At 37.0% G+C, this 26,376-nt stretch overlaps 2 protein-coding genes across 2 annotated transcripts; one reads left to right on the plus strand and one right to left on the minus strand.

Moving 5' to 3' along the window:
* Window positions 1-18: 18 nt before the first annotated feature.
* LOC144644249 (dehydrogenase/reductase SDR family member 12-like) lies at window positions 19-3,325 on the plus strand. The gene is made up of 3 exons (XM_078503699.1): window positions 19-664; window positions 1,935-2,099; window positions 2,637-3,325. Exons 1-3 carry the CDS (start codon window positions 136-138, stop codon window positions 2,915-2,917), a joined length of 975 nt encoding a protein of 324 aa, XP_078359825.1. The 5' UTR covers window positions 19-135; the 3' UTR covers window positions 2,918-3,325.
* Window positions 3,326-3,689: 364 nt separating this feature from the next.
* LOC144644250 (coatomer subunit alpha-like) lies at window positions 3,690-26,287 on the minus strand. Its single transcript, XM_078503700.1, has 41 exons — window positions 26,092-26,287; window positions 24,910-25,023; window positions 24,455-24,528; window positions 23,444-23,524; window positions 22,327-22,403; window positions 21,738-21,847; window positions 21,362-21,477; window positions 21,115-21,214; window positions 20,908-20,997; window positions 20,669-20,714; window positions 20,435-20,517; window positions 20,147-20,232; window positions 18,994-19,058; window positions 16,945-17,014; window positions 16,764-16,839; window positions 15,457-15,539; window positions 15,017-15,156; window positions 14,619-14,704; window positions 13,980-14,118; window positions 13,593-13,647; window positions 13,303-13,410; window positions 13,001-13,078; window positions 12,818-12,886; window positions 12,551-12,637; window positions 11,812-11,914; window positions 11,600-11,695; window positions 10,906-10,998; window positions 10,671-10,793; window positions 9,940-10,035; window positions 9,756-9,859; window positions 9,559-9,633; window positions 9,408-9,476; window positions 8,480-8,616; window positions 8,102-8,174; window positions 7,176-7,367; window positions 7,014-7,046; window positions 6,317-6,400; window positions 6,036-6,113; window positions 5,826-5,938; window positions 5,317-5,398; window positions 3,690-4,719 (listed from the first exon to the last, which is right to left on the minus strand). Exons 1-41 carry the CDS (start codon window positions 26,129-26,131, stop codon window positions 4,660-4,662), a joined length of 3,684 nt encoding a protein of 1,227 aa, XP_078359826.1. The 5' UTR covers window positions 26,132-26,287; the 3' UTR covers window positions 3,690-4,659.
* Window positions 26,288-26,376: the final 89 nt, after the last annotated feature.

The following is a 26,376-nucleotide window of genomic DNA, read 5'->3' on the forward strand; positions in this document are numbered from 1 at the left end:
TGATCATGTCACGTTAGTGTGTCACGCTATTACGTAAAAAGATCAACCCGTTTTGAAGGCGAGCATTTTGTAGTTTGTTCTTCACAACTTCAAACAGCTTTTTCTCTAGTTAAAATCAACCGACCCATCGGGAAGATGACGTTTTATAGGAATTTAGTTTGGTTCGCCAAAGGTTTTCGTGAATACACCAAGAACGGCTACCTCGCTGCAGAAAAGTCGTTCGACCCCAAAGCTCTTGACGTCGACATTTCGTCGAGAACATTCATGATAACAGGCGCAAATAGCGGCATTGGAAAAGATACGGCCGCCTTTTTGGCCAAGAAAGGAGCTACAATACACATGGTCTGTCGAAGCGAAACGAGAGGTGAAGAGGCTCGGAAAGAAATCACTGAATCATCGGGAAACGACAAGGTGAAACTCCACATTCTGGATATGTCGCAGCCAAGAAAGGTTTGGGAATTCGTGGAGAAGTTTTCGTCTTCTAGTGAGGCTCTTCATGTGCTGATTAACAACGCTGGTTGCATGGTAAATACGAGGGAAGTTGACGAAGACGGTTTGGAAAAGAACTTTGCCACCAACTCTTTGGGAACGTATATTTTGACGACTGGTCTCATGCCATTACTCCTCAAACAGGAATCTCCCAGAGTTATCACAGTCTCGTCAGGTTTGTAGAATTATTTAGAGTTTTTTTTGACATTTTTTTAAAAATAAAACGCGAGAAAAGCCGAATGTTTTCGTTATTTCACCTTGTGATTACTATTACATGTAAATGTACAGGTTTTAACAATAGTATTTAGGTGTGATCACTGTGATCCATATCGTGATTACGTAACACTTACACGAAGTGGCCGCCATTAAAAAAACATGCGAAACACAGTTTTTGAAAATAGCCGGAATGAAGACACTGGATTCGGCGATTTCTCTTTGCACCATTTTGCGATTACAATTCCAAATGGCGGCGAGCCTGTAGTCAGGAGAGATCACTAAAGGGGGTGAGGAGGGGGTGGCATTTGGCAGTTGATAGAGAACTCCTTACCTGGCAGTGGTGGGGATTCTTGACATACACGTACCTTATATACTTTGCTACAACCCCCCATGCACCCCTTCAGATGTTTCCTTGGAAAAATCTGGATTTTGAGACCCCTTTGGAATTTCCAATAATAATTTATGTGGGGTGGGTATGGATATTCAGCTGCAAACCCAGGGACAGAGAAAGCAACCTGATGAAGCAACATAAATTCATTGGTACAGCTGTAACTAGTTCTTCTCAAACACGTTATAAATAATTCATCAAGTTAAAACAAAGAAAATCACAACCGTGAATGAAGTTTGGATTCCTGGTCCTTATTAAGTTTCTTGTTTCGATTGAAAAGATATATCAAACACTCGAGACAGTGTTTTATTCCCAGGGGGGGGGGGGGTACTTTGGCTTGTAAATGACGGGGATGATCGAATGGAGGCAAAAATCAGGACCCAAAAAAATCTGTAAGTCTTCCAACATTACCCAAATAAATCCCTGGACCAAAAATAACCCTAAAAAAAATCCCTTGTCAAATTACCCTAAATTACCAGGAGGGGCAATAATATAACACAAATAAAATCATAAAAAATTGAACGCTCTGTTTGTTCATTCATCATACCATAAATACGCCAAGGCCGCGCCAAGGCACTTTAGTTCGTTTTTAATACCCCAAAAAATCCCCTATTTAAATCAAGTCACCCAAAAAATCCTTCGATCATCCCCGTCATTTACAAGCCGGAGTACCCCCCTGGGGTTTTATTGGCTATCTAAACCCCCTCAAATTTTGTCAAAAACACTCTGCTGTGCATCATATTTTCAACTTTCTTCTCAGTGTTTGGATATCCCGATGAAACATTGTCTCTCCACCCACTGTGTTAATATTATTATAAAAGTGTAACACATTTCATTACAGGAGGTATGCTTGTGATGAAATTGGATACAAAAGACCTCCAGTTTGAGAATATGAACCCATTTGATGGCACCATGGCATATGCACAGAACAAGCGCCAGCAAGTAATCATGACAGAAAAGTGGGCAGAAAAAAACAAGGAAATTTTCTTTTCTTCCATGCATCCAGGTATGATCCTAATGAGCCTTGTAGGTTGATTTTATTTTGTTTCTGAACTTGTTTTTAAGTTGTACATTTATTTTGACTTGTTACATCTGAAAGCTACTATACCGAAAATGCCTGACACTACATTATGATCAGTAAAAATGTAATTTATTTACCCACCTAATACAGAAGAGCTTAGAGCTCATTAAGACGTGTACATGCATCGAAGATCAAATTGGAATTTGGAGTGTTGGTTTTTGTTGCGAGAGGAAAACCAAAGAACCCGGAGAAAAACCCCTCGGAGCAAGGAGAGGAAACAACAACAAAGCTCAACCCACATATGACACTGGACCGGAATCAAACTCAGGCCACGTTGGTGGGTGGTGAGCCCTCTCACCACTGCGCCACCCCTGCTCCCCTAAATAATGAGTGGGCACCCCCCCCCCCCCCCCCCCCCTGGTGATTTGAGCCAAACTCTTTACTTTTATTATTTTATGCTTGGTGATCAGAAGCAGTTTGGTGTTACTAATGATTTTGTTAACAAATGATCATTTTCTGCAGGCTGGGCTGACACTCCAGCAGTACGGACCTCAATGCCAGGCTTCCATCGCAAAATGAAGGACCGTCTACGCACTTCTGAGCAGGGTGCAGATACAATCATGTGGCTGTCTGTTGCTGATATGTCTAAGGAGACCAATGGTGCTTTCTATCAAGATAGAAAACCAGCACCAACACATCTGCCACTAGCATGGTCAAAAGCATCTGACAGTGAGAAAAATGATCTGATGACTAAACTTGAAGAGCTAGCCTCAAAGTTCAAGTCTGGTTCAACTGCAAACTAAATTCACTATTATGATACTACTTCTATAAATTATGCATCCTGGCCCATGAAACTGATCCCTCTCATTTCCTTGCTACAATTAAATAGAAATGCCACGTGTTGGTGAGCAATGACTGGCAGTTGTAGAAGAAGGCAAAATTGGTGCTGCGAGGCAATGTAGTCAAACAATAAGAATTATAACTGGTTAATAGGCTTTCATATTGTTTGAATTTATTCATATTATTATGGCTAATATGCACATGCACTCTTGGTGTCAGTGGTTTTGTTCAAGAAGAGAAATACATAGAGCAAGAAATTTAATATGATCACAGAGATTTTAGTTTAGATGACTTTAAGATAGCTGAGAATACTTTAAATAGACCATTTAAATAACCTTATAGTATGGTCATTAAAACTGATATTAATTTTATTAATGTTTTGGGCTGTTTTCATTTTATTGTTCAGTACGTTAACAATTGAGCACAAGATGGTCAGTTCTAGACACCAAAAAAAAAAAATGACGACAATTTTCCATGGTTTACACTCTTTTAGACCATAGAAATTATTACCACAAAAGGTTAAAACTCAAGTGGAACCACAAGCAAAGGAAGTGGTAACCTCACTGCAAAAGTTTCAAGACTTTTTGGCATCATAAGATTATAGACCATTGAAAACTTTGATTGATTTGTTTTTCACAAGGCAAAGACCCCATCCAAGACCAAAGACCCAAACCTCTTTATCCAGAAAACTGACCACTAGGCCTCCATGCCTCCCACAAAATCACCAAATACTGCTTTTTCATATCAAGGTCTTTATTGAGAACAGCAATACCCTAATGTAGTACAGACTTGTAATTTACCTTATTTTCTAATACAATGATGCTACTCTTACTCAGAAATGTATGGTGACTTTACAGTGGAGTATCACCAGAAGTTCAACTTTTCTCTCACTCTGAGTTATTCGGAATATTAATTGAACATTTTTCTTTTCAAAGTGCGTTTTTTTTTTTCATTTCTGTCATGGCTGCAGTGGGCCTGATTTCCAGCTGTTTTGCACACTGCATCCCTTACAGTGCCTCTACCAGTTGATGTCGTTCTGGACTTTGCTAAACAAGCTTGAAACAATCATGCTCTACTTTCTGAAGCATGACCGTTTCTCATGTAGAATTGCCAAGTTTGGCTAGCTTTCCCTCATGTTTCAAAGCATTTGTCACTGCCCTTCTCACATTTGACACCAAAAGCAATTCAGGCTCTATGTACTCGACCTTAATTAATATAAAGTTTTTTGCAATTTATTTTTTACAGTAAAACTAAACACTTGCAGTACACTAACTTGAAAAATGTTTTTAACAGTTCTAGAGCTCTGAACTTTTGGTTACAAATGCAATTGCAAAATAAATCATTTTGTGGAATAAAGGCAAAAAGGACAGGTTCACATAATTTCAGGCTCGCTTTTAATGTATGTAATTTGATTTTTATCAGTATGTTTTAGCAAGACTTTTCTAGCATCAGTTCAATTTTTCTATCCCTCAGAAAGGACTTTTTTAAACTACATTTTCACAAGATTTGTACCACAAAGTGTCTGAATGTTGCACTCTTCACACACCTGTTTTTACCTTATGAAGGTACTTGGAACAAAGTTTTCTTTGTCTTAACAGGTGGAGGCTCTTACATTCTTTCTTTATAAAGTCTTTCGTTGCAACACCACAGTAATTAATATCTCCTAATAATTAAAAGTGTATCCACTAAGTTCCTTTGAAGTACTTCATCTGAACTGTAGTGGACTGACTCTGAGACCAATAGCATCTTTACCAACCTCAGCAACCTGCACAACCACAAAACAAACAGTGTCAGTTAATCTTTACTTAGTTTTGGCAATTCGTAGCTCAAAATGTTAATTCGCACTGTATATTGCACATATTTTTTTTGTGTGCGAGTGATAAAAATTTGGTGGTACATAAAGACAACACCCTCTACAAGATTGCTTGAAATTAGTGACCCTCTGAAAGTCGGGGCTGCCATTAAGGACCAAAACCTCTAACACCTGTTGTGGCTGAGTTACACTTGCATACAGACCAAAATGCTATGGGTGATAACTTCAATGTATCAGAGCTGTTTGGAGACTTAATGTTATGTTCAGTTGGAGGGAAAAGTGCCTGTTTTGGCAAATCTTCATTGAAGCACTCCAAGAATTTCCGAAGAATTTGATTCAATAAAAAACTATCGCAAGCGTTCACAAGTACTCCAAAAGCAATCGCACGAACAAATACGTCATGTTGCTTCGCAACTTCTGGGATGAAAACTGCGGGCTCAGTCACTTTTTGGAGAAGTGATGTCTCCATCAACTGGCACTTGTTTCCCCGACTGTGTTATGTTATGTTACATTATGTCACATTAAGTTAAGGAAAGTCTTGAACCTCACCTTGCAGACATTGCAAATTGTTCCTTTGAATTCAGGACAATAGGAGGCTTGACAGAGAGGGCATTTTTCCTGTGGTTTGCCTCTGTATAAACACAAACAAAAATATGAGCAAATGAAATAGACCTACATGAAGCAACTACAAATTTCTACCCTGATGAATGGAGACTTCTTTTTATTATTAATATTTTATTCCCATGCAAACTGATTTTGAGTTTGACTGAGTTTGAAATATTTGTGTTTCTCACTTACTTCGATAAATATGATTCTAAAATTAATGGCATCTGTAAAGAGAAGTGTTACTTTTGAGGGAGAGTATCCATTAATAAGTACCGGTAGGTTTTATCACATGAACTATACAGCTTATGAGTGGCCAGCTATAGACATTAAACATGCAATCAAGGTATGAAAAGTCATTTAACTCTATGTTTAGTATGCTAAAAGGGTACGTAATTAACTTGGCATGTTGCTACATGACAAACCGTTCACTGTTTTTTTTTTCTAAACTGTACCTGTAGAGAGGTTTATACGAGGCTCCGCAGATGGTGAAAGGATTGTGTTCATCATATTGAAGGGCATGTGCATCAGTTGGATTCTTGTCACATGCTTGAAGGATCTTGCGAATCTAACAAGTAAAATATAAAACCCTGCCAGTTAATACCATAACATGCTATGTACAACTGTGTTTACTATCTAAAAAGATGTTTTGATTGTTTACAAACCTGAGTTGCAACATCAGGGCGTGGCCCCAGTTCCAAAAGACGTCGGGCAAAGGAGGCGGCGGTCTTGAAATTCTTTAGCTGTTATGAACAATTATTTTAAGAATTAGTAAATTCCACATCTCAAATCTTTACCTCATCTATTTGAAACAATGCTGACAGTTGTTCTGGCTGAGCCAAACATCACACTTGCACATATTTATTAAACTAAACCTCAGGAAAAAAAGGATTGTTATTAATCTGTACTTTCAATTTGCATATATGCACACAATACACGTTCTCACCTTAAAGAAGAGATTGACTGCAGTCCTAAGAGTAAGAATCTGATGTACTGGTTGAAGGTTGCAGTGTGTGAAATAAGCAGCCATCTGCAATAATACAAAGACAGACTGTCAGTTACTGATGATGGACCAACTAGCTGTTCCATAGTGTTTCAAGTTGTAAGGGACTACTAGAATATCCACTAACTGACTGACTGACTGACTGACTGACTGACTGACTGACTGACTGACTGACTGATTGATTGATTGATGATTGATTGATCAATTGATCAATTGATTGGGCTTGTGTGAGAGAGCTTCAGTTATCAGCTCAAAGATTAAAGACAGTTCAGTTCATGATAAGCTACTAACATTTATGCTGCTTCTCTGACTCACTGATCATACACCACATATTATTTTTCATAATGGCGGCCAATTTATTTATTCTTTTATATGTATGTTAATTAGCGTCCTACTGGCCTCGTCAGCATGTGAAAAATTCAAAAGAATTTTTACTCTAAAACGAGGCCAGTAGGGCTAATTAACATACATATAAAAGAATAAATAAATTGGCTGCCATTATGAAAGTGGTGTATTGTGTTACCACCATATTATTTTTCTAAATGATTATTGAATAAGATCGGGGGGGGGGGTTTTATACTATTCATTGCATTTAATATTGTGCTGTGTACATAACTGTATGTAAACAGGTGATACCAACCTCACACATCCTTTTCTGCTCTTCAAGAGTGGACTAAAAAAGAAAGTGCAACATGTAATTAATAATAAATTGTGGAATCAAGATTGAGAAGTTTAACAACCCTGTTATGAATACAAGTAGTATCAATCTCAAAATTTGTAAAAGAAGGTTCTGTCGGACTACCTTGGGTAGCTCCTTTCTTTTCACTTCCATCTGAAGTCCAACAATATATTCACGGCATATTCCTAACAGCTGCTGTGCTTCACTGATTTCCTGTTTGCTGTCCACAACCAGTAGAGTAACACTCAAAAGAATAGCGTGGAGTTTATAGACTGCGTCTTGGAACTTTCCTCCAGTGGTCAATTGATATGCAGCCTGTTAACATACAACAACAATTTAGAGTTTAGTAGTGTTGAGTGGCAAGGCCAGAACACTTTCGTGGACTCTTTTGTAAGCTATTTGTCTGACAGTTTTATAAAAGCTTGTCCTGATCTTCAACTAATAGAATGTTATGGTGCAATTACGGTTACATGTAAATTGTCTTTAACCTATTCACTCACACAGTCAATTGATCTGGTTTGAACTATGATATGTACATGTGGTACATAACTGTCCCAGGGGGGGGGGAGGGCACTCAAAAAAGTTTTATACAGGGAGGCTCCGCCCCAAGCTCCCTTACCCTTTTATATACCATTTTGACAAAAATTGTACCCCTTTCGTATACCTTTTACTGAAAAAGGTACCCCTTTCATATACCTAAAAGATGTGACAGCCTTAGAACAGGACGTTTTCTTCTCATTTTTATGTAGCGCTTAATAAATTAAAATAATGCAGCCATAAAGTGCGTATGTTCGAAATATTTTAATTACAGGCCTTTTAAAAAACCTAAATGACGGATTTTCATACCCTTTCGTATACCTAAACTTGTGAAATCGCTACCCTTTTATATACCTGAAGCCTGAAAAAGGTACCCCTTTCGGGCGGAGCCTCCCCGTATAGGCCATTATATGGAGTACCCCCCCCCCCCCCGGATAACTGTTTGTCCGTATTTTGTATCACAGTAGTTTATTTTACAAGTTGCACATAAAAAAAACATATAAAAATTGAACCTGCAATCGTTGCACAAGCATGTTCAGTTTTTGTCCTACTGCAGGCAGGCCACCTTTTGCTCCAGCCTCTCTCCTACACAAACAAATAAAAAAAAATAACTGAATGAGAATAGATGGATGTATTCAAGCTCAGATGTACTACTCTGTTAACTACACAAATCATTTAATACAACATACACAACACAGACATTGAATGCCAGACAACAATGGTGACACCTTTAGTTCTAAAAATATAATAACAATAATTTTATACTGTAACATGTAAATATTAAGTTATACACAGTGAACCACAATCCAGTACTGACAAAGTCACAAAGTACACAAGCCACAATTAATGTTTTTTTCAATGAAATATTAACCAATTAGCATTAAGCTCACCAGTTTCTGTGCGGATGTCCTAACAAGGGTGGTCCTCCAGGCGTTGCTGGAAGTGCTGTTCTTCCACGAGCAAAGGCCAGCATAAACAGTGGCTTGTAAGGTTCAAACACAACAACTCCTACTTGGTCATGAAGAAGCTGTGAAAACAGAATTTACAAAAAATCTGTTAATTCCTTAATCAAACAAACAATAAACTAACAAAATGTAAATTATACTATAAATTGTTGAAACTGCTACAGGTGTATTATACATAATACTACTAACACCATTTTGCCAAAATTAGAGGCAGTTTTAAATTGGAAAAGCTTATAACTTAAAATAATGTTGAAGCCTGAAGACCCAGCATGTTACAAACAGACAAACCAGGTGAGTAAGACTTGCAATCTATCTAGCAAGTCTAGGAAATTGAACCAGCTTATCAAACTCAAACTGGAAACACCGTGACTCGCATTGCTTTCATTGGTAATAATAATAATAATAAAACCTTTATTTGAGTGTCAAAAAACTAAAATAGCAGTAATAAAACCACTAAATGGGGACACTTTAAAGTAAAAGAAAAATAACAAAATCGAAATATCCTAATAAATGTTAAAATCGGTTAAAATTGGTTAAACTATTTACAGACATAATATAGAATAACAATTCAATGATGACAAGAAATATACTAGCTAAACATACAGCTCTAACTCTTAGTGCAAAGCATCAATTGGTTACAAAAATGCTTGACAGTGTTGCAAAATTTCCAGTTAAGTTCTTAAGTTGTTTTTTTAAAAAAAACCTCCGTCACTAATCATTGTTGATTCAATGTTTAATCATACAATTACAAAATGTACATTGTTACTTTCTTTTAGTGCCTGACATTTATTGCAACAGATTGAAGTTTGTCAGCTACACTACACCAATAGCAGCAAAAACAATCAAAACTCACCCTCATAGCACTTTCAAAGGATCCAGCCAGGACATGATCAACAGCAAGTTGGGAATTGGTACACCACACCTGTTGACAAGAGTCAATGACTAGTTCTTTAGACAAATGTATACAAAAAAAAAAACATTTAATGCTTAAGTTTCGTAATCACCTGAGACTGGCTTGTTCCCTTGACAGGAGGTACAAAGTAGCCTTCATCTCCAGTACCAGCTGCTAGGCCAACATCCTGGTAATTAAGCAAAACATCAGATGTTCAGAAAACACATCACCAGCAGGCTAAATTATTAGGTTCTGGCTTCTGCATTAAGTAGAATATCAAAATGTTAAAAGCTTCTTGCAAAGGCTTACCAAATCAGGAGGGAGTACCAGATCCTCATCTCCAACATCCCATCCACCACCCTCTTCATCTCCTCCAAGAATGTCTCCATCCAAGTCTTCGCCGAATCCTCCTTCTGTAATTACGAAAAGCAGAACAGTAAAAATGATATTCTATTACCCCCATACCAAGTAGCAAATTAGCTTAATACTTTACCTTCGTCAATTACAAGAGCTGCATCCTCTCCCCAGCCTTCTCCAGCACCCTCGTCCATGTCTGCAGCTACCATTGCTGCGGCAGCTCCACCACCAGCTGTCATTCAGAGATAAATACAATCAGTTCAAAATTTCCTTTTGCACATTTAATATTCCCCTAATCAGGGCACAGCAAACGTTTTACTTGATAAATATTAAGCTCGGGGCCTTTAGCTATATAGTATAGTACATGTTGGTCTACCATTAAATAATGAGATGGCATTTCACATTTTCCACTGAAGAAGGGGCAGTAGCCCCGAAACGTATGGAAACATTATACTACCATCAAGCGCATTTTTCGTTTTAATTATCGTTTTCAATTCACTAGTTATATGCGCTACACAGTCACACGAAATTTCTCTAGAGATTTCTATGTTACTACCATTAAATAAACTGACCTACAATAACTAACAGATTTGCAAATGTTACTTGTTCTGGGACAGCAAAAAAACAGTTGATGCTAGTGAATTGTACCAACACCCTGCCTAACATAAATTCGGAAACAACAGTGTTGGCTTTAAGAAACTAATTGTCCCCAAAGTGGATGCTACGATATTGCAAAAATTAGGGTAAAAATAACTGTATTGTTGTGCATGACTGGGTGATAGTTGGCATTGCATCATGCATGTGGCCGCTCCATATAATTATATTTTTATTATAATTGCCTTGAAGTTCTTTCTTCTTGCATCTCACCTTTTGCAGCCATGGCTCCTTCAAAGAAGGTCTTAGCCACAGTAAGCAGGGGCCAGTTGCCCTCATTCTGTAGGACTGGCAGGGGAGGTTGTAACAACTTGGCACTTGGGTTGACAGGGGGAGCTGTATGGAAAAGAAATAATAAATATGAGACAATCAAAACAAATGTTAAACTGGTTCATAAGATTTCAAACCAAAAACAAACTGCAAATAACAACAATAATTTAAACTTTACTCACAGTCTCTGGGTCAAGATCAAATGTGTCTTTGACCTCCTGGCATTCCTCTGACAGACCATGTGTAGCTGCTGTCAAGTAGGCCAATGAGCCTGAACCAAAATACAGTAAAAACCCGCGTATAAGAACCTAACATTTAAGAACCTGTTAGGCTAAAATTTCATTTTTAAGCACCCTTCACATAACCATTTTAGGCTAAAATTCTAAAACAGGTTCTTATTTTCAAAAAAAAAAGAAAAAATAATCTTCTCAAAAATATAGAATTAAAAAATCTTCTCAAAAATATATTTATAACACAGTCTGTACACATTATAGTTACAGCATAGTATAGTATTTTGCTTACCGAAGTCTCCAAGAATACTGTTATTGGACATTAAAGACCAGATCATTTAAAAATTCTACTTTATTTCTTGAACAAAAGTTAAGAACCTAATTAAGAACCTAGTTAGCCTAATTTTACACTAAATACTATTTATATAAGAACCTGTTTAGGCTAACTTGAAAAAACCTAGGTTCTTATACGCGGGTTTTTACTGTACAAGCAAAAAAGCAATGATAATCATGATTGTATCATCACTAACTTTACCTATTTTAAATTAATCCCAAGACCCAACGACATCAAAAGTATCCTCCCAGTGAGTTTTAAACAACAAAGAAATTAATTTAAACAACACAGAAAGAGAAACGACTTACCTTGACCAAGACTCTTTAGGATCTTGATTCTTTCTTCCACATCACCAGTGTACAATGCATTGTGGTACTGGCCACTCATGTCCTTGCGGATTTCAGCTGGAAATAAAAAAAATCCTCAACATGGTCACATGTTGACTTGACCAGTTACTATAACAAAAAGTCATCAAACTAATGAACAATTTGTGATAATTATAATGAAAATGCTAACATACCGATCTTTGTCATCTTGCTGAGTTTCTCCAGATTGCCAGTGATGAGATAGAGGAAAGACAACTTGTCAAAGTTCTTTGTTCTTTGGTATGCCATTTCTACCACCTGTTGAATGATGACATGAACATGTACAGTATATGAGCTTGTATTGGCTAAAAACTAATTGGGTCACTGTTCAGAATAATTATATTATTATTACTGCTTGCTGCAGTCCCAAGTTGATAGACACACTTTGTAAATAGCCAACTGGTAAGCCCTACCAGTTGAGATTCTTAACAAGTCTTTGTTCAATTTGGAATTTCTAATGCGACTATAATTACTGTATTATATAAAATAACTTGCATAATTATAAATAATTTATTGGATTACCATCTATTTCCTTTGCAATTAAATAATTATACTTGATATCCTGAGTACTCTGGAGATTAAGTAAAGTCAGACAAGGAAGGTGATAAGATTCAAACCCTTGTTTTGAACAGTGAGCTACAAGTTTTGAATGAATAGTAATATTGAAGCCTGAAGACCCAGTGTACTATGAGCCAGCACACCAGGTGAGTAAGACTTCAGTTTATCTAGCGAGCCAAGAAACATCAACCAGTCTATAAGAATCAAACTGGACTTCACAAACAAATGACTCGCAAATTTATTTCTTTTTTCTAAACCAAAACCAATACAGTCTATTTATTTGAATTATTGTGTATTTAGCAACCTAAAAGAATAACTTTACATATAAGCATGTACCTGGTGGTTTCCTTGTGTCAGTGCGGCAGTTCCTAGTCTCTCCCAACATCCCTTATCATCCAGACTTCGAGCTGCTTCCAGTGCAACCTGTCAATACAAGAACAGAAAAATAATAAACAAACAAACAACCTGCTTTCGATAAATTTTACAAAATTGAATCAAAAACAAAATTCTTTAAATTCTGACCAGCTTATCAAACAATTCTGCTTCAGAACAACTCCTTGAAATAAAATTGTACATCAAAAACATTGGACAGCATACACCTACCTCGATGTTACCACATTCCAAGGCCAATCCAAATCTAGTCTTTTCATCTTTGACAAAATGCAAGGCAACCTGAATAAAAGAATAGCACAAAACATAACCAAAATTAACATCAATGGTTAAAAGAACACAGCTAAAGCTTTAAAAATAGGTGGCAAATACAGTTTAACAATTCTAATTGCATACCTCAGGATAACCTTTTTTCTGCAGGTAGGAGATGATGGACTGTCCAACTAGTTTTGCATTTCGTACCATGTGGAGAACCTAATGAAATAGAAGTATAATGCATCAACAGTGTTGTTTTAAATAATAATAATTGTATGAAATAACCTCCTTACTCTAATATATTAATAAGACAAATTATTTGACACGTTTTTGAACAACTGCTGGACATCCATTAACCAACCAAAACACTGTTCACTTTGACCAAAACTGGAAAAGATCATTCCAATTTTGATTACCATTATTTGTTGTTAAATATAACTTACCTCATCATACTTGCGGTTGATCAGGGCCAGTTTGAACTTAAACTCTGTAGGATCAATTCCAAGAACTCTAGTTTTGCACTCTCGGTCAAGACAGTACACACTGCTTCCCTGAATAATCCAATAACACGTTTATTTATAAGCTTGTTCCATTATTTCAAGCATCATTACTCACTATTTGTAATCTTGAACAAATTGCAACTGACAATAATTTTATTATATGGAATTTCCAAACTGTAATAGTCTTTGAACAAACAATCTCATAAAAAATGTTTCTTTGAAAACAAACTCACCTTAACTCTAGTGATGTAGATAGGGAGATCAAGTGTTCGGATGATCCCATGATCACTATAATGCAAGAAAAATAAATTAATAACGGTTATTCAAAGTGGACTATCTTGTGATTTCTCCAGTTAAGACAATAGTAAAAGAAGCTGAGAAAACATCAAGACAGCGTTTAAACGGGTTCAATAACGTCAATGTGGCTTATTAAAATTCTGCAAACCTTGCAAAAAGCCATCATTCTCTGAAGAAGACCGCAGAAGGCGATCGAAAATTTAGAGTGTCATTTTATATTTTTTAAAATATGTTTTAAGTATTTTTATATTTTAAGCTATGACCACAAATTGCTCCAGCAGTTTTATTTAGTAAAAGAAAGGTACAACGCATTGTCTACTTACCCATTAGTTAATGCATATTTGATGTGGTTGCTCGTGGTGTAGACAAACACGCCATTTTCTTCCCAGGCACCACTCTTGACACGGATGTTCTCATGGATGGTGCAAAGGCATTCCAGCTTTCTATTGCAGATTGCAACAACTGTGCAAAAATTAAATAGGAGAAAGTTGTGTTTACCTTTTTATACAGTACAAAACATTGCTGACTGCACAATTATTGTTAAAAACAAAATGTACAGACAGAAAGAGAACAAGATTGTCAAAAAACTGATCAACTGAATCTATATTGTGGGGGGGGGGGGGTCTGAATCTCCCGCCTCCCGTACTTTTTACTCCCGCTTCCCGTACCTTTCAGTAGCTGTTCTCTCCTGTGTGTTCCATGTCCATTGCGAAATATAACGAAATGTTGCGAAATTTTACTCGTTTTCTCCCGGTTCCCGCAACCTTAAGAATCCCGCTTCCCACCCTCTCTCCTCCTGCTTCCCGCCCTCTCTCCTCCCGCTTCCCGCCCCTTTTCTCCCGGGCTCCCGCCCCCTATCCCCCTCTACTATATTATTTTTGCACTTTTGTCAAAAGCCAATAGCTACATGTTTTAGAATTCAATTTCTGAGTAGTGACCACTAAAAGCCATTTTAGACTCACCGTGTTTTCCTAACAGAGCAACATGGGCCATATCAGCAGACCACACCACATAGCGCACCTTGTTCACTTTGACAGATGCCAATGACCTACAGAAACAAGCAAGCGAAATTAGATGCAAAGATGCTTCAAAATGCAGTTCTTGTCTCTACAAGTGGCGCTCAAAATAAACAATGACATAAATTGGAAAGTCAATTTCTGTACTAGGGATCAAAAAGGATTCATATTACTTTGGACAAGGGGCACTCATTTGTCAGTGTTATATGTTATGTGCCACCCTCTACAAATAAGGTTGTGACTGACCGCCTGCCCGACCAACGGACTGTAAAGTGCTACAATATTACATGGTTTATTTCACAATTCAAAAGAAGTATCTGTTACAATGTATATCTTTAACACACCTCTTTTGTTGTACATCAAACAATGTCACAGAGTCTGAGTCTCTTAACAACAAGCTGCCAGTACCAGCGTAAAATATCATTTCACAAGCAGGAGTCTGAACTTTCTTGGTCACTTCATTCTTCAGATTCTTGATCAATAGCTAGTGATCAAAGACAAATTACCATAAGTATTTCAAACAAACTCAATCAATCACACTTGTTCTGATTTGCTTTGATGAAATAGTTTTTAGTTTAAATCAATACAGTTTATCAAGTACATATATGATTGTCCACGAGGTAAATATAGTCTCAGAATGGCCATTTGTAGTACTGGAATTTCAACATCCTAACCTTGGCACCACAACAATTCAAAGAATTAATACAAGAATATACAGGAAGAAAACATTTAAGAATGGTCTCATATATAATGGAACAAATTTTTAATAAAATGTAAATCTTACATTATGTGTCCTGTCCAAGACCGCAAATCTGTTACGAGCCACCCATACTGCAGTCAATCCTGATGCTCTCTTACCTTCAGACACTGAAATTGAATGCAAATATACATTATTGCCATACCCTCCGAAGTAAATATCAAATAATAAAAGAAAATGAGAGAAATCTTGACTTCTTGCAAGTTAAATTACCGGTAATAAAAACTGATCTAAAGAAAACCACATTATTCAAAAATTTATGTGTGTTAAGTTACTTTTATCACATATATAGCGAGAATTTTGGGCAATAAATCTCCCAAATAGATTTCTATATTTGCTATATTTCACATGTGAGAAAAGCGATACGTCCAATCAGCTTCGCGTATAGCTTTCTTCACATGTGAAAAATATAACCAATCAGCATCTAGAGTGGAACGACCCAACCAATCAAAGCACGAGAACTCAAATGGTTTCCAACGAGGTTGAGCAAACAGCGAGCGGCAAGTTTGTTCCCTACGGCAGTTTATGCTTTGAAAATATGGCTACACGGTTTGTTCCTTTAAAAAACTTTGTCTTTAGAGTACTTTATGGAATGGCAAGCAAACAGGAACTCGCTAAGCAAAACCGAAAGAATACAGTAATGAGATTATAACGATAAAAATCATTCTTCAAAGGTGGAGCGAAGACAAGCGAAGTGTCGATAAGCGAAAGCGAAGACAAGAATTTCTTCAAAACTTACAACACATCCGCGGACTTTCTAAGAATATTCAAGCACTAGCACCCTCGGGAACACCATGGTAAAGTAGATTGCATTTTTGAATGTGGATTTGCGTCGCAATTATTGCCTAATTAACCGACTCCTTGTGTGTAATATCGCAATTTTGTTCAAAATTCGCCTGCGTGTTTAGTCGATTCGCCTGTAGCGACGCTTCCTCGATGCGATACCAAAACTTTTGCTTTCAAAAAGTAACGCAATGTGTTTAATTAAATAAAGTTTTTGCAGAAGATTTTGTCGGCAGTAATTGTTCTTATTTGATTAAAAGTGGTTTCGCTTGAAAAGCGATGTGCATTTGCCTGCTTTGTTTTTCAAAGGTTTATGTATTACTTAACATGAAAAATCGCGTAAACTTTACAATGCTTGAATTCTCGTTATATATATAATAAACAAATTACAGCATAGAAAGTGCTTTGTACGGATTTTTATTCACTAGTTGCAAAACTTTGGAAAACTCACTCGTTCGCTTCGCTCACTCGTTCGTTTTTCCAAAGTTTTGCAACTCGTGAATAAAAATCCGTACGTCGCACTTTCTATGAAGTAATCTATATGTACATACCTTCTGGGTTGCTGCTGTCAATCTCCTTGGGAACTGCATGCAGTTCATAAACACAGTTTTCTGGATTGCTTGCATTCTAAAAATAAAATAAATAGTCAATTAAAATAACCCTCTGGACAAAGTTCAAATAAAAAATATAATTAATTTTATGTGTGGTGGTTTTTAAACAAGGATTACTCACTGTACAAAGGAGAACACAATTTTCTGCAGGATTGTAAGACATGCTATACACAGGGGTGCGAGATGAATTCCTACAAAGTGATAAAAAAGTTTTAGTCAGTACAACAATGCACAATTTACTCTCAAAAAAACAAGTATTGCACAAGTTTAAAGACCTGCTTTGCATTCAGCTTTAAATACAACAAAACTATCAGAATAAACTGTACAGTGTACATCAGCATATTATTCACCAAAAATGGTCTTTTTCTATGTAACCAATTAAAAGAACAGAACATAAGTATACTGCGAAGAAAGATATGCATTAAGACAAGCATATTTATTTAAATAATTTTTTTTAGGACAAAATTTTCAAGAACTCGCTAAAACATTTGAAGGCGTAAGCGCAAGAAACGCACTTTGTGTTTTGGCCAAATTAAAAATTCTCACAAACAACTCCAAATTTCGCACGCAAGTTCGTTTACGTGTGCTCAACACTGCCCTGTATTTAATTTTGCTGGTCTTTCCTTCGTTTTCGAAAAATAACACATGCAAAAAGACAAGGTTTTTGCTTGCGCGGCGTCTTTTGACTTTTCTTTTACAAACGATTAATAAAGGAAACCTTTTGTTTCTCAAGACGATGAAGTCAGCTAAATTTTTAGGGTTAAAGTCCTAGCCCTAACGCAAAAGGTAACCCCAAGGCCGTAGGGTCGGGATTAGAGTTTCAGATTAGGGTTACAGACTTAGCCCTAACGCAAAAGCCTAGCCCTAACGCAAAAAAAAAAAAAAAAAAAAAAAAAAGTTTAACACTAACCCCAAGGGATTAGGGAGTTAAGCCGTTTCAAGTTAAGTTTAGGATCAGAGTCAGCCTCAACCTTTTATAGATCGCGCTTTTAATGCAGTAAGCTTTCACGCCAGTTTGCTTGCAGCTAGCTTTTTCTGCAGTCTGTTTGGAGTTATCTAGTTTTTGTTGTTTCGGGCAAGACTATTCTACTCTGTTACCGTTACCGTTAGCTGTACTGAATTTGCCGAGGTGAAAGTGAAATAAAGACTGATTGTTGATTGAATACGTTTGCTCGTGTTGTCACATTATACTAGTTTTGCTTTCAGTTGAGTGCCGCCGGCTTGCTCTCACTTCTATCTCCACTCCTTACATCATCACACATCTACAAAATCCCGCGAAAACAAGATAAACTTATGAGGTTTTCGTTCGCACGAATCGATAGATTCATTGATGAATATTTAATGAGACACAGAAAATATTTTGCGAAGGGAAGGTGTCCTGGGGAACATATAAAGAATTTTTTAAAGTCTAAAACCAGGTCACTTCTCGGCAACTTTGTCGCGGCAGCACCCAAGCGGATCCTGCAAAACTCGCGTTGACGAAGTTCCCGGCAAGAAACCTCTTGTTTTAGACTCTCTATGCCGCCAGGCTCAAAACTACCTCGGTTTGTGCAACGTTTTTTCCGAAGCGCTAAACAGCGCTGTTGGACAAAACAAAGGCAGAAACATCACTCAGTTCTTCGAGCGATGCTGTAAACTTACGGGTATTCAGACTTAATGATGTCCTTCAACCACCTGGCAGCGGCACTTACGCTAAAACTAACCAAAGGCTTCAAATGATTTTCAGGAACAAACGGCCATTTTTTTTTTCTCTTTCCTCTCACGTGACGCCTATCAGGTGACATCGCGTCACAATGTGTTCAGTCCAGTCCTTTTCTTAAAGCGAATCCTCAAAATGGTGGATAGGAACTAAAATCATGGCTCTGACACGTTTTTCAACCTCCCCGGACAGTTAAATAACGCTAGAAGGAAAGATTTACACGCGATGTGTCAAAAAACTCATGCTGCTGGCTGACGGTGGAGAACGTAAGCTTTGCAAAACGCCTTTGTTCTTTGCATACGTAATTTCTAAAAAATGAAGCTAGATTCAGCGAATTTGAATACAGATCAATGTTAAGCACACGTAAACGAACTTGCATGCGAAATTTGGAGTTGTTTGTGACATTTTTTAAATTTGGCCAAAACACAAAGTGCGTTTCTTGCGCTTAGGCCTTCATTTGATTTAATGTACCTTCTAAACTGCATCACTGGTACGTCTTTGGAGGTTCCAAACTCATACATCCTCAAATATCGGTCCTAAAAAAATTAATACAGAAATGAACAAATTACATACACAAAGACAGTACAAAATCAGAAATGAGACATAGATAGAGCTAGATAGAAAGATAAAGTAAGATCTAGTAGCAAAGATTGATTCAGAAATACAGGGATCCATATTCATTTTTTCTCCAAGTCGTCAGCCGGGCAAGTATGCAAGATGATATACTTGCCCTGGCAAAATTTTACTTGCCCGTTCAAAAGTGAAGAATGGCGACCGTACAACAAGTAAATGAAAAGTTGACTTTTTTGTTGTTGTCACATGTATGTAACACTGTGTATACATGAAATCTTCAAGACAACGAATCTGTTTTAATAAAGTTTGATTCACAAGTATTTGTTAATGAGACTTTTTACTTGTCTACCTTGGCTGCCGGTTTACAAATTTCACAAAACATCACGCCCCCAAGCGGCTTGTGATGTTGACGGAAGCGTATGATGCGGGCACAAATGAAAGCCTCTTCGACTGCAACCACGGAAGAAAAGAACTCTTTTGCTCTCTTATTCATATTTGGTTTGTTTTTCTGAAGTGTTAACATTGCTTTTTTTTTCTTTGCTGGCGGCGCCAGACCAAGATAACGGCAAATTTTCATCAAAACATCAGCTGATGCGATCGCCTCGTGTTTTCGCGGATGCAGCTGCAGTACAAAATATCAGCGGTTGAGAGCTTGAAAACTGAGCCTGCAATGATTTCATTGATGGAAAATACCGCATCGGCCAAGATGGCGGCCAAAATTATGATTTTATCGCAACAGAAAGTTGCAAATTATGTTCTGTTTTCGAAAAGTTATGAATGGATGACAAGTGGTCAGAACGCAAGTAACTCATAAGAAAACTTAATAATTGTTTTTTTTTTTTCATTAAGTCAAACTTAAGTCATCCAGCGGACGAGTTTATGTAATCATTTGGTCGTCCATACAATGTTTTAGTCGTCTCGGACGACCGGACGACTGCGAATATGGATCCCTGAGAAATGTATGTCATCTTCATCTTCACTTTACATTACATTGTACAATTTTACAAATTTATATTTCGAAGACTGACTGGTAGTAAATTTCCTTGCATACCTTAGTATAATACAGGGTGTTTCCATGGACAGCATAGGCTGGCCTTTCACGCTCTAATTTAAAGACAATCATTCCACTATCATGACCTAACAGGAAACAAAATGATTGTTAATACACTGCACTGAACAGGGTATGGTGCACTTCCAACAACTGCAGTGTAAAGCAAATATTTCAAGTAAGTGTGGAAGAAGAGTTACTGGAATCAGAGAAGATCTGTTGACATGTTTATGACCATGATCATTGTAGATAGTTTTATGTATGTGGAAATAGAAAGTGTGTTAAACATACCAGCAGCAAACAGGTTGAGTGTAGGATGAGCAGCTGCTACCCAAAACCTGTCATGCTCTCTTCTGAATGTTTGGACTCCCGTCCTGAAAATAAATGGAACAAAGAAGCCAAATTCAGCCTTTTATCCCGAAAGAGTCTTTTGAAAATGTCTAGTACAGGTTTTAACAAATCCCTGTCTGTATCAACTTTGTCAATAAACTACAAAATAATGCCCAATGCGCGCAATGATCTCACCTCTTTGACATGTCCCAAACTCTGATACTCTTGTCTTCAGAATTACCTGTGAATGGTTTAATGTAAACATTGTAAAACGAACATCTAGATACGGCTGTAGGATAACAGATTCAAGCAAATCTACAGTACATGTAAAACTCCCTTCAAAAGACACCATTAGTAGAATAATTGAATAGTTTAAAAAGTTTTTTAGATGCAACCACTAACAGTGTATGTACATGAACATACAGTACACGTACTTAAAATAAGTTCTTGTCTGGGGTGGAACATAACACAGGATACATTATTGTAGTGACCTCGACATGTGTCAACTTCCCAAGCTTTGGAGTCTGAAAATGAAATAAAGATAATTAGATACCAGGTAATTCTCACTACCACCCCAAATGCTTTCAGTCACTTTGAATCATTATCTTTAAAGGCGTATCAAGATTACAAGCTTGCATTACCATTCATTCTCCACAGCTTGACTTGTCTGTCATCAGCTCCAGATACAATAAGTGGCATGGTGGGATGGAAAGCAACCCAGTTCACACCACGATCATGACCCTAAAAAGATAGCACATTTGACATCGTTTACCTCAAAGAAAAATCTGAGCCTTGATCCTGAACTGAGTAAGCTACAAGGGAGTTTTATAATAAGCAGGAAACTGGCAATTTTTACCAGTTGTAGTAACACATGGTCGTATACGATACCTCCAAAACATGCTTAACAATAGCATCTGACTGTCCAAACAGATCAGTGTGACCAGGTGTCTTCAGGTGCTCCTCTAAGCCACTTGCACCAGGGGCAACAGTTTTCTTCCTGAGACCTGAATTTAAAATAAGGACATAGTTAAAGCAAGTGCTTTAATGGGAAATTTCACAATCACTGCCTTTGCAATGACCATTTCAAAAGTGCACTAGAAAATTTCTAAATTACTTTAATTACAGTGACCACATGTACTTCTTACTCAAACCGAAACTCTTGTACATTATTTTAAAATGACATTGTTCTCTAGGACTACTGGATTCAATTAATTACAGGTGTACACAAATGCAAAAATTGGAAGAAATAAATAAACCCAGTAACCTGAAATATCCCACACTCTAACTGTCTGGTCAAGGGAAGCAGACACAATCAAGTCTTCAGTAGGATGAAACTGTGCACACATCACATAATGATTATGTCCTGTGAGAACACTAAACAAAAAAAAGACAACAAAAAAAACATTACTTGTAAGCTTAAAATAGACTCCAGCATAATTATACGTATACATGTCTGTCTGACTGCATTTGTTTTGTATGGCAAAAATGTTAACCAACAGGGACAGGCATACTAAGCATGTAACTGTATAAATGTCCTTTGTTGATTCACTATTGATTTTTCATTGGCTGTTATTGTTAAAATTAAATCTAGTTGTTATCCAAAAGGCTTAATTAGCAACACTGTGACAAGAAAAATGAAGGGCTGCTAAGGGCCGGCTGACAGCTAATTTCACTGGCTGAAAGTGAACTTAAATCCGGCTGAAATTTCACATGAAAACAGAGACTTAATAGCTTTTAGAGCTGCCAAGGCCAGAAAAGCCAGCTGGGCTTGTTAATGAGCTGGCTTAGTGTTTTCTTAGCTACATCCCCGCTTCTTGATACACAGGCATGTACATAAATAGTGTATGCCTTACCAGAGGCAAGTTCGTGACTGCCAATTCCAGATGCGAATTGTTTGATCATCAGAAGCACTAATTATCCAAGGATATTCCTGTGAACAAAATGTTAAAAGTAACACTTTAGAAGCAATTTATTACAATAACTACAGCATGCAGCACTTAGTATTGACACTGTAGAAGACTGGTATGCATCAGAGTAGTACATCTTCAGACCAGTACATATTGGAGTACAGTTGTATATACCCGTGGCTATTGGAAGTCACTTGATATAATTGTTTGTCTTTTCGTTGTCTATTCGCTGATAGAATGTGATTACTGTGCTTGCACCATGCAGTCTATCAAAAACTAGACCATTCTTACATGGCCAATCAGATTGCCAGTTTGCCTGATAGTCAGTCACTGGGTTATGCTAATTGCTGATGGAACATGGTCGTGCCTGCCTAGCTCTTAAAAAGGAAAGGTTATTCTTTAATTTTGGTTTTATTATATATGTTGCAGTTAATTTTCGATCTCAGTTAATTTTTTTATTTTAACTAGTTAGTTTTTTTTTTCTAACTAGTTTTTTTTTATTCTAGGTTAATAAGTAGAAAAAGTAGAACACCTCCCCTCCCTTGATATCTCATACCCCCCCCCCCATCCTTACTAACCCTCCCCTACTATCTGCTGTTATCCCGCTCCCCTAAGTACTATCATTTATTTATTTTTCCTTTTTACTAACCTGCACTGGATTTGAACTCTCAACCTCTGGATTTGCTGTCCAACCCCTTATCCACTTTGCCACGAAGGAAACGTTGGGTGAACCACTATTTTTTTAAAATATATGATACCCTTACCCTAACCCCATTATTTAACTAGTTAAAAAAATCAACTAGTTAGAAAAAAACTAACTAGTTAAAATAAAAAATTAACTGAGATCAAAAATTAACTGCAACATATACATAAACTGTAGGTTTTGGTCTTTTCACCTTCGTTATCTATAAGCGATAGTCAACTTGGCTGCACCTCATTGACTTTTTTTTCATAGAAAACTTGGGCTCATTGTCTAATAATCGCTAATAAATGTACTTGTTACACAATACTTGTACAAGTCAGATTAGTAAAAAGAGGAAATATGTTATTATGTTCTACTTACTTGGTGATAAAAAGTAGTTCTGATGTAGTCCAGATGACCTAGCAAGGTGAATAGACATTTCTTCTGCTTGTAGTTCCATATCTACAAAAGTACAAATAATGGGTTTACCTTTGTTCCTTAGTTGAATAAAAAAGCTAGAGTACAGTCAAACCTCAATTATCCAGACCTCGATTATCCGGATTTCTCGATTATCCGGACTTCCTTCTCTGGTCCCAATTTTTTCATGAATATTTATAAGTCACATTCAAGACCAGATAACTAAGTTCTACGACAATTTAAATGTTTTTTCAAGGTGCTTTACCTGTCAAAAAACATTGGAAAAACGTGATGTGTAGTTTCCAATCGAGCAACATTTTTAATACTTTGGCAGGCAAATTCCTTATTCAGTTTCCATTAGCAATAAAAACATTCACACAAATAAATTTGCTTTCTGTCTTTGCTTACTTCTATTATACTTAAGTTTACAAGGCAAAATGGCAAAATTCAGAATATTTTAATCCCTCTATAAACTGAAAACATCGTACAAAGTTCAATCACGTTAGCACCACGTCTAGTCACCCGGCCCATCACGAAAATACACATGGAACACCTGGAGGTTTGCAAACGAATCGGCTGTTTTGGTCGCTTTTTTCCAAGAAAAACTGCCTCAAAATGATCAACGTTTTCAGAATTTTCGCTTGTGAGGATGGTTAACAGCTTATTTATCGCTATTATGAAGCAACTTTTCTTTTTTTTTCTGTTTAATGAGGAAAAATGCACGGAGGATGCAGAAGTTAGCAAACTTTGCCTATCCGCACCACCGAATCCTTTCAGATGCCTTGTTTTTATTTTTATTTTTTGGCTCATTAATATTCATACTTTTGATTATCCAGACTCTCGATTATCCGGACTATTTAGCCTAGTCCCAATGAGTCCGGATAATTGAGGTTCAACTGTACATGCATGTTGTTCATTCATGTAAATAATGACATCAGTATATGGAAATAAATAATGTTGGGTACAAGAACCAACCTTTATCTTGTAATCATCCCCTCCAGAAACAAAAAGAGGCTGATTGTTATGGAAGTTGATTCCTCTCACAGGACCTACAATATAAAAACCATGGTTATTGTCTGGTCAACTTGGGTGTCACTGTGGGATTACTGTGATAAACATTTCATCATTTCTTCTTACAATTTGCCATTTCTGAGTTACCCTTTGCCTCTTTTTAAGAAAACACTCTTATTACAATGATTTTTTCATACACGTCCTTTTTTTTTTTAAATCAAACTCTTTTTTTTTTTATTTTTTTCCCCTTTAAACCCTTTTTAAAAAAGAGAAAAGGGAAAACACAAAAAGCCCCCCCCAGGAATAAATAAAAACAACAACTAGGCTACACTGTCCTGGCTCATGTTACAACTTGTTCCTTGTCAGTTTAAGACAGGGAGGTTTCTGTAACATTTTGCCACCACAATGCACACACTCACCATCATGTTCGTCAAATCTCTCTAGCAGTGTACACATGCGATAATCCCACAGCTGAATAACACCATTGTGAAGACTTGCAAGAACCCATGGCCTCTTTGGGTGAAAGGCAATGCCTAAACAAGGAAGACAAAAACAGTTTACAAAATTATATAGAGACCAAACACCCTAGTGCGGTGTTATATATGCATAGGGCTTTCCTTACTTTTAAGGGACTCATGCACTAGGAAAACAACTGTCAAATGCAGCGCAAAATGGCGCAATTAATTAATGCAAAGCGATGAAAAAGCATCACGTTTGTTCTCAGTTTGCTGCGGTAGTTCCACTCCAGTTTGCTGCGGTAGTTCCACTCCGGTGCTTGCGGTAGCTATTTGTTAGTAAGGGAAGCACAAAAATTGGTAACTGATCTGATCACAGCGTATCCTTTGTTACGCCATGCGTGTGCATTAGACAGTTGTTTTCCCTATATAGCGCGAGTCCCTTAAAAGTAAGGAAAGCCATGCATAGTACAAAAACTTTACTTTGGTGTCAGAATGAAATACTGTGGCCACTTTATTAAGAAAGTGACCAGTCAACAGAAGCCCCACAAAGAGAAGTTTTACTGCAAAACCTTTCAAATAGTGTAGTTTTTACAATCTTAGCAAATGTACGTGTGTACATCTAAGCCTTGATTATTAATACTTAACAATCTTCCAAAGAAAAGGATTGTTGATACAATTCAGACTGAATAAACTGTTTTGTATAAAATCAATCACAGTGTCAGAAAATTTTTTTCAAAAAGAATGAACCCCACTAGTCTGTAATAATCAGTCTCAACTTTCCTGCAGAAATAAAAATCGCCCATAATTCGCTTTCCGTGTTCTTACAGTACTCTCTTCTTAAATAAAAACTGATTGAATAGCATGATGTAAACACTTTAGAAACAACAACAAAAGTCAAATTCTTGGAACCATAGATCTATCCCTCTATGGAACAAGCTAGCTATTGTAAGTAAAAGAAGAAATTTAGCTTATACAAGTTGTCGTACGGTAAAGAAGAGATTATCTTGTGACAAGGGTTAAAAGGGAACAAAACAAAAAGGATCACAACATTGAAAAGTATTATTTTGAAAGAGGCAATTTTGTGCAAGCATGCATGATGGAATTAGACCGGGAATTAGAAAGAAACATGGTACTTCTACTCACCTTTCACTCTGGCCGATTTCGTTTCGAATTTCGTAAGCATGGCAGGTAAAACCTCTCAGAAATATAGAAAGAGGCACAAAGAAATGATTATTGAATCAAAAATGATAACACTCCAACCAAGACCGCCACTATACAATGAAAATCGGTAGAAAAATACAAAATTCTACCACACAGAACAATATGGCGGTCGCCACGTCACTTCAGACATGTGTGAGCGCCTCGACTTGGTGCGGTACAGTTATTTCTCCCTCCCCTCCCTTATATGAATCGTGTCTTTCGTACCCA

Source organism: Oculina patagonica, chromosome 2 (genome assembly GCF_052425735.1).
Source record: "Oculina patagonica isolate OP01 chromosome 2, crgOcupat, whole genome shotgun sequence".
In the NCBI taxonomy this organism is placed as follows: domain Eukaryota; kingdom Metazoa; phylum Cnidaria; class Anthozoa; order Scleractinia; family Oculinidae; genus Oculina; species Oculina patagonica.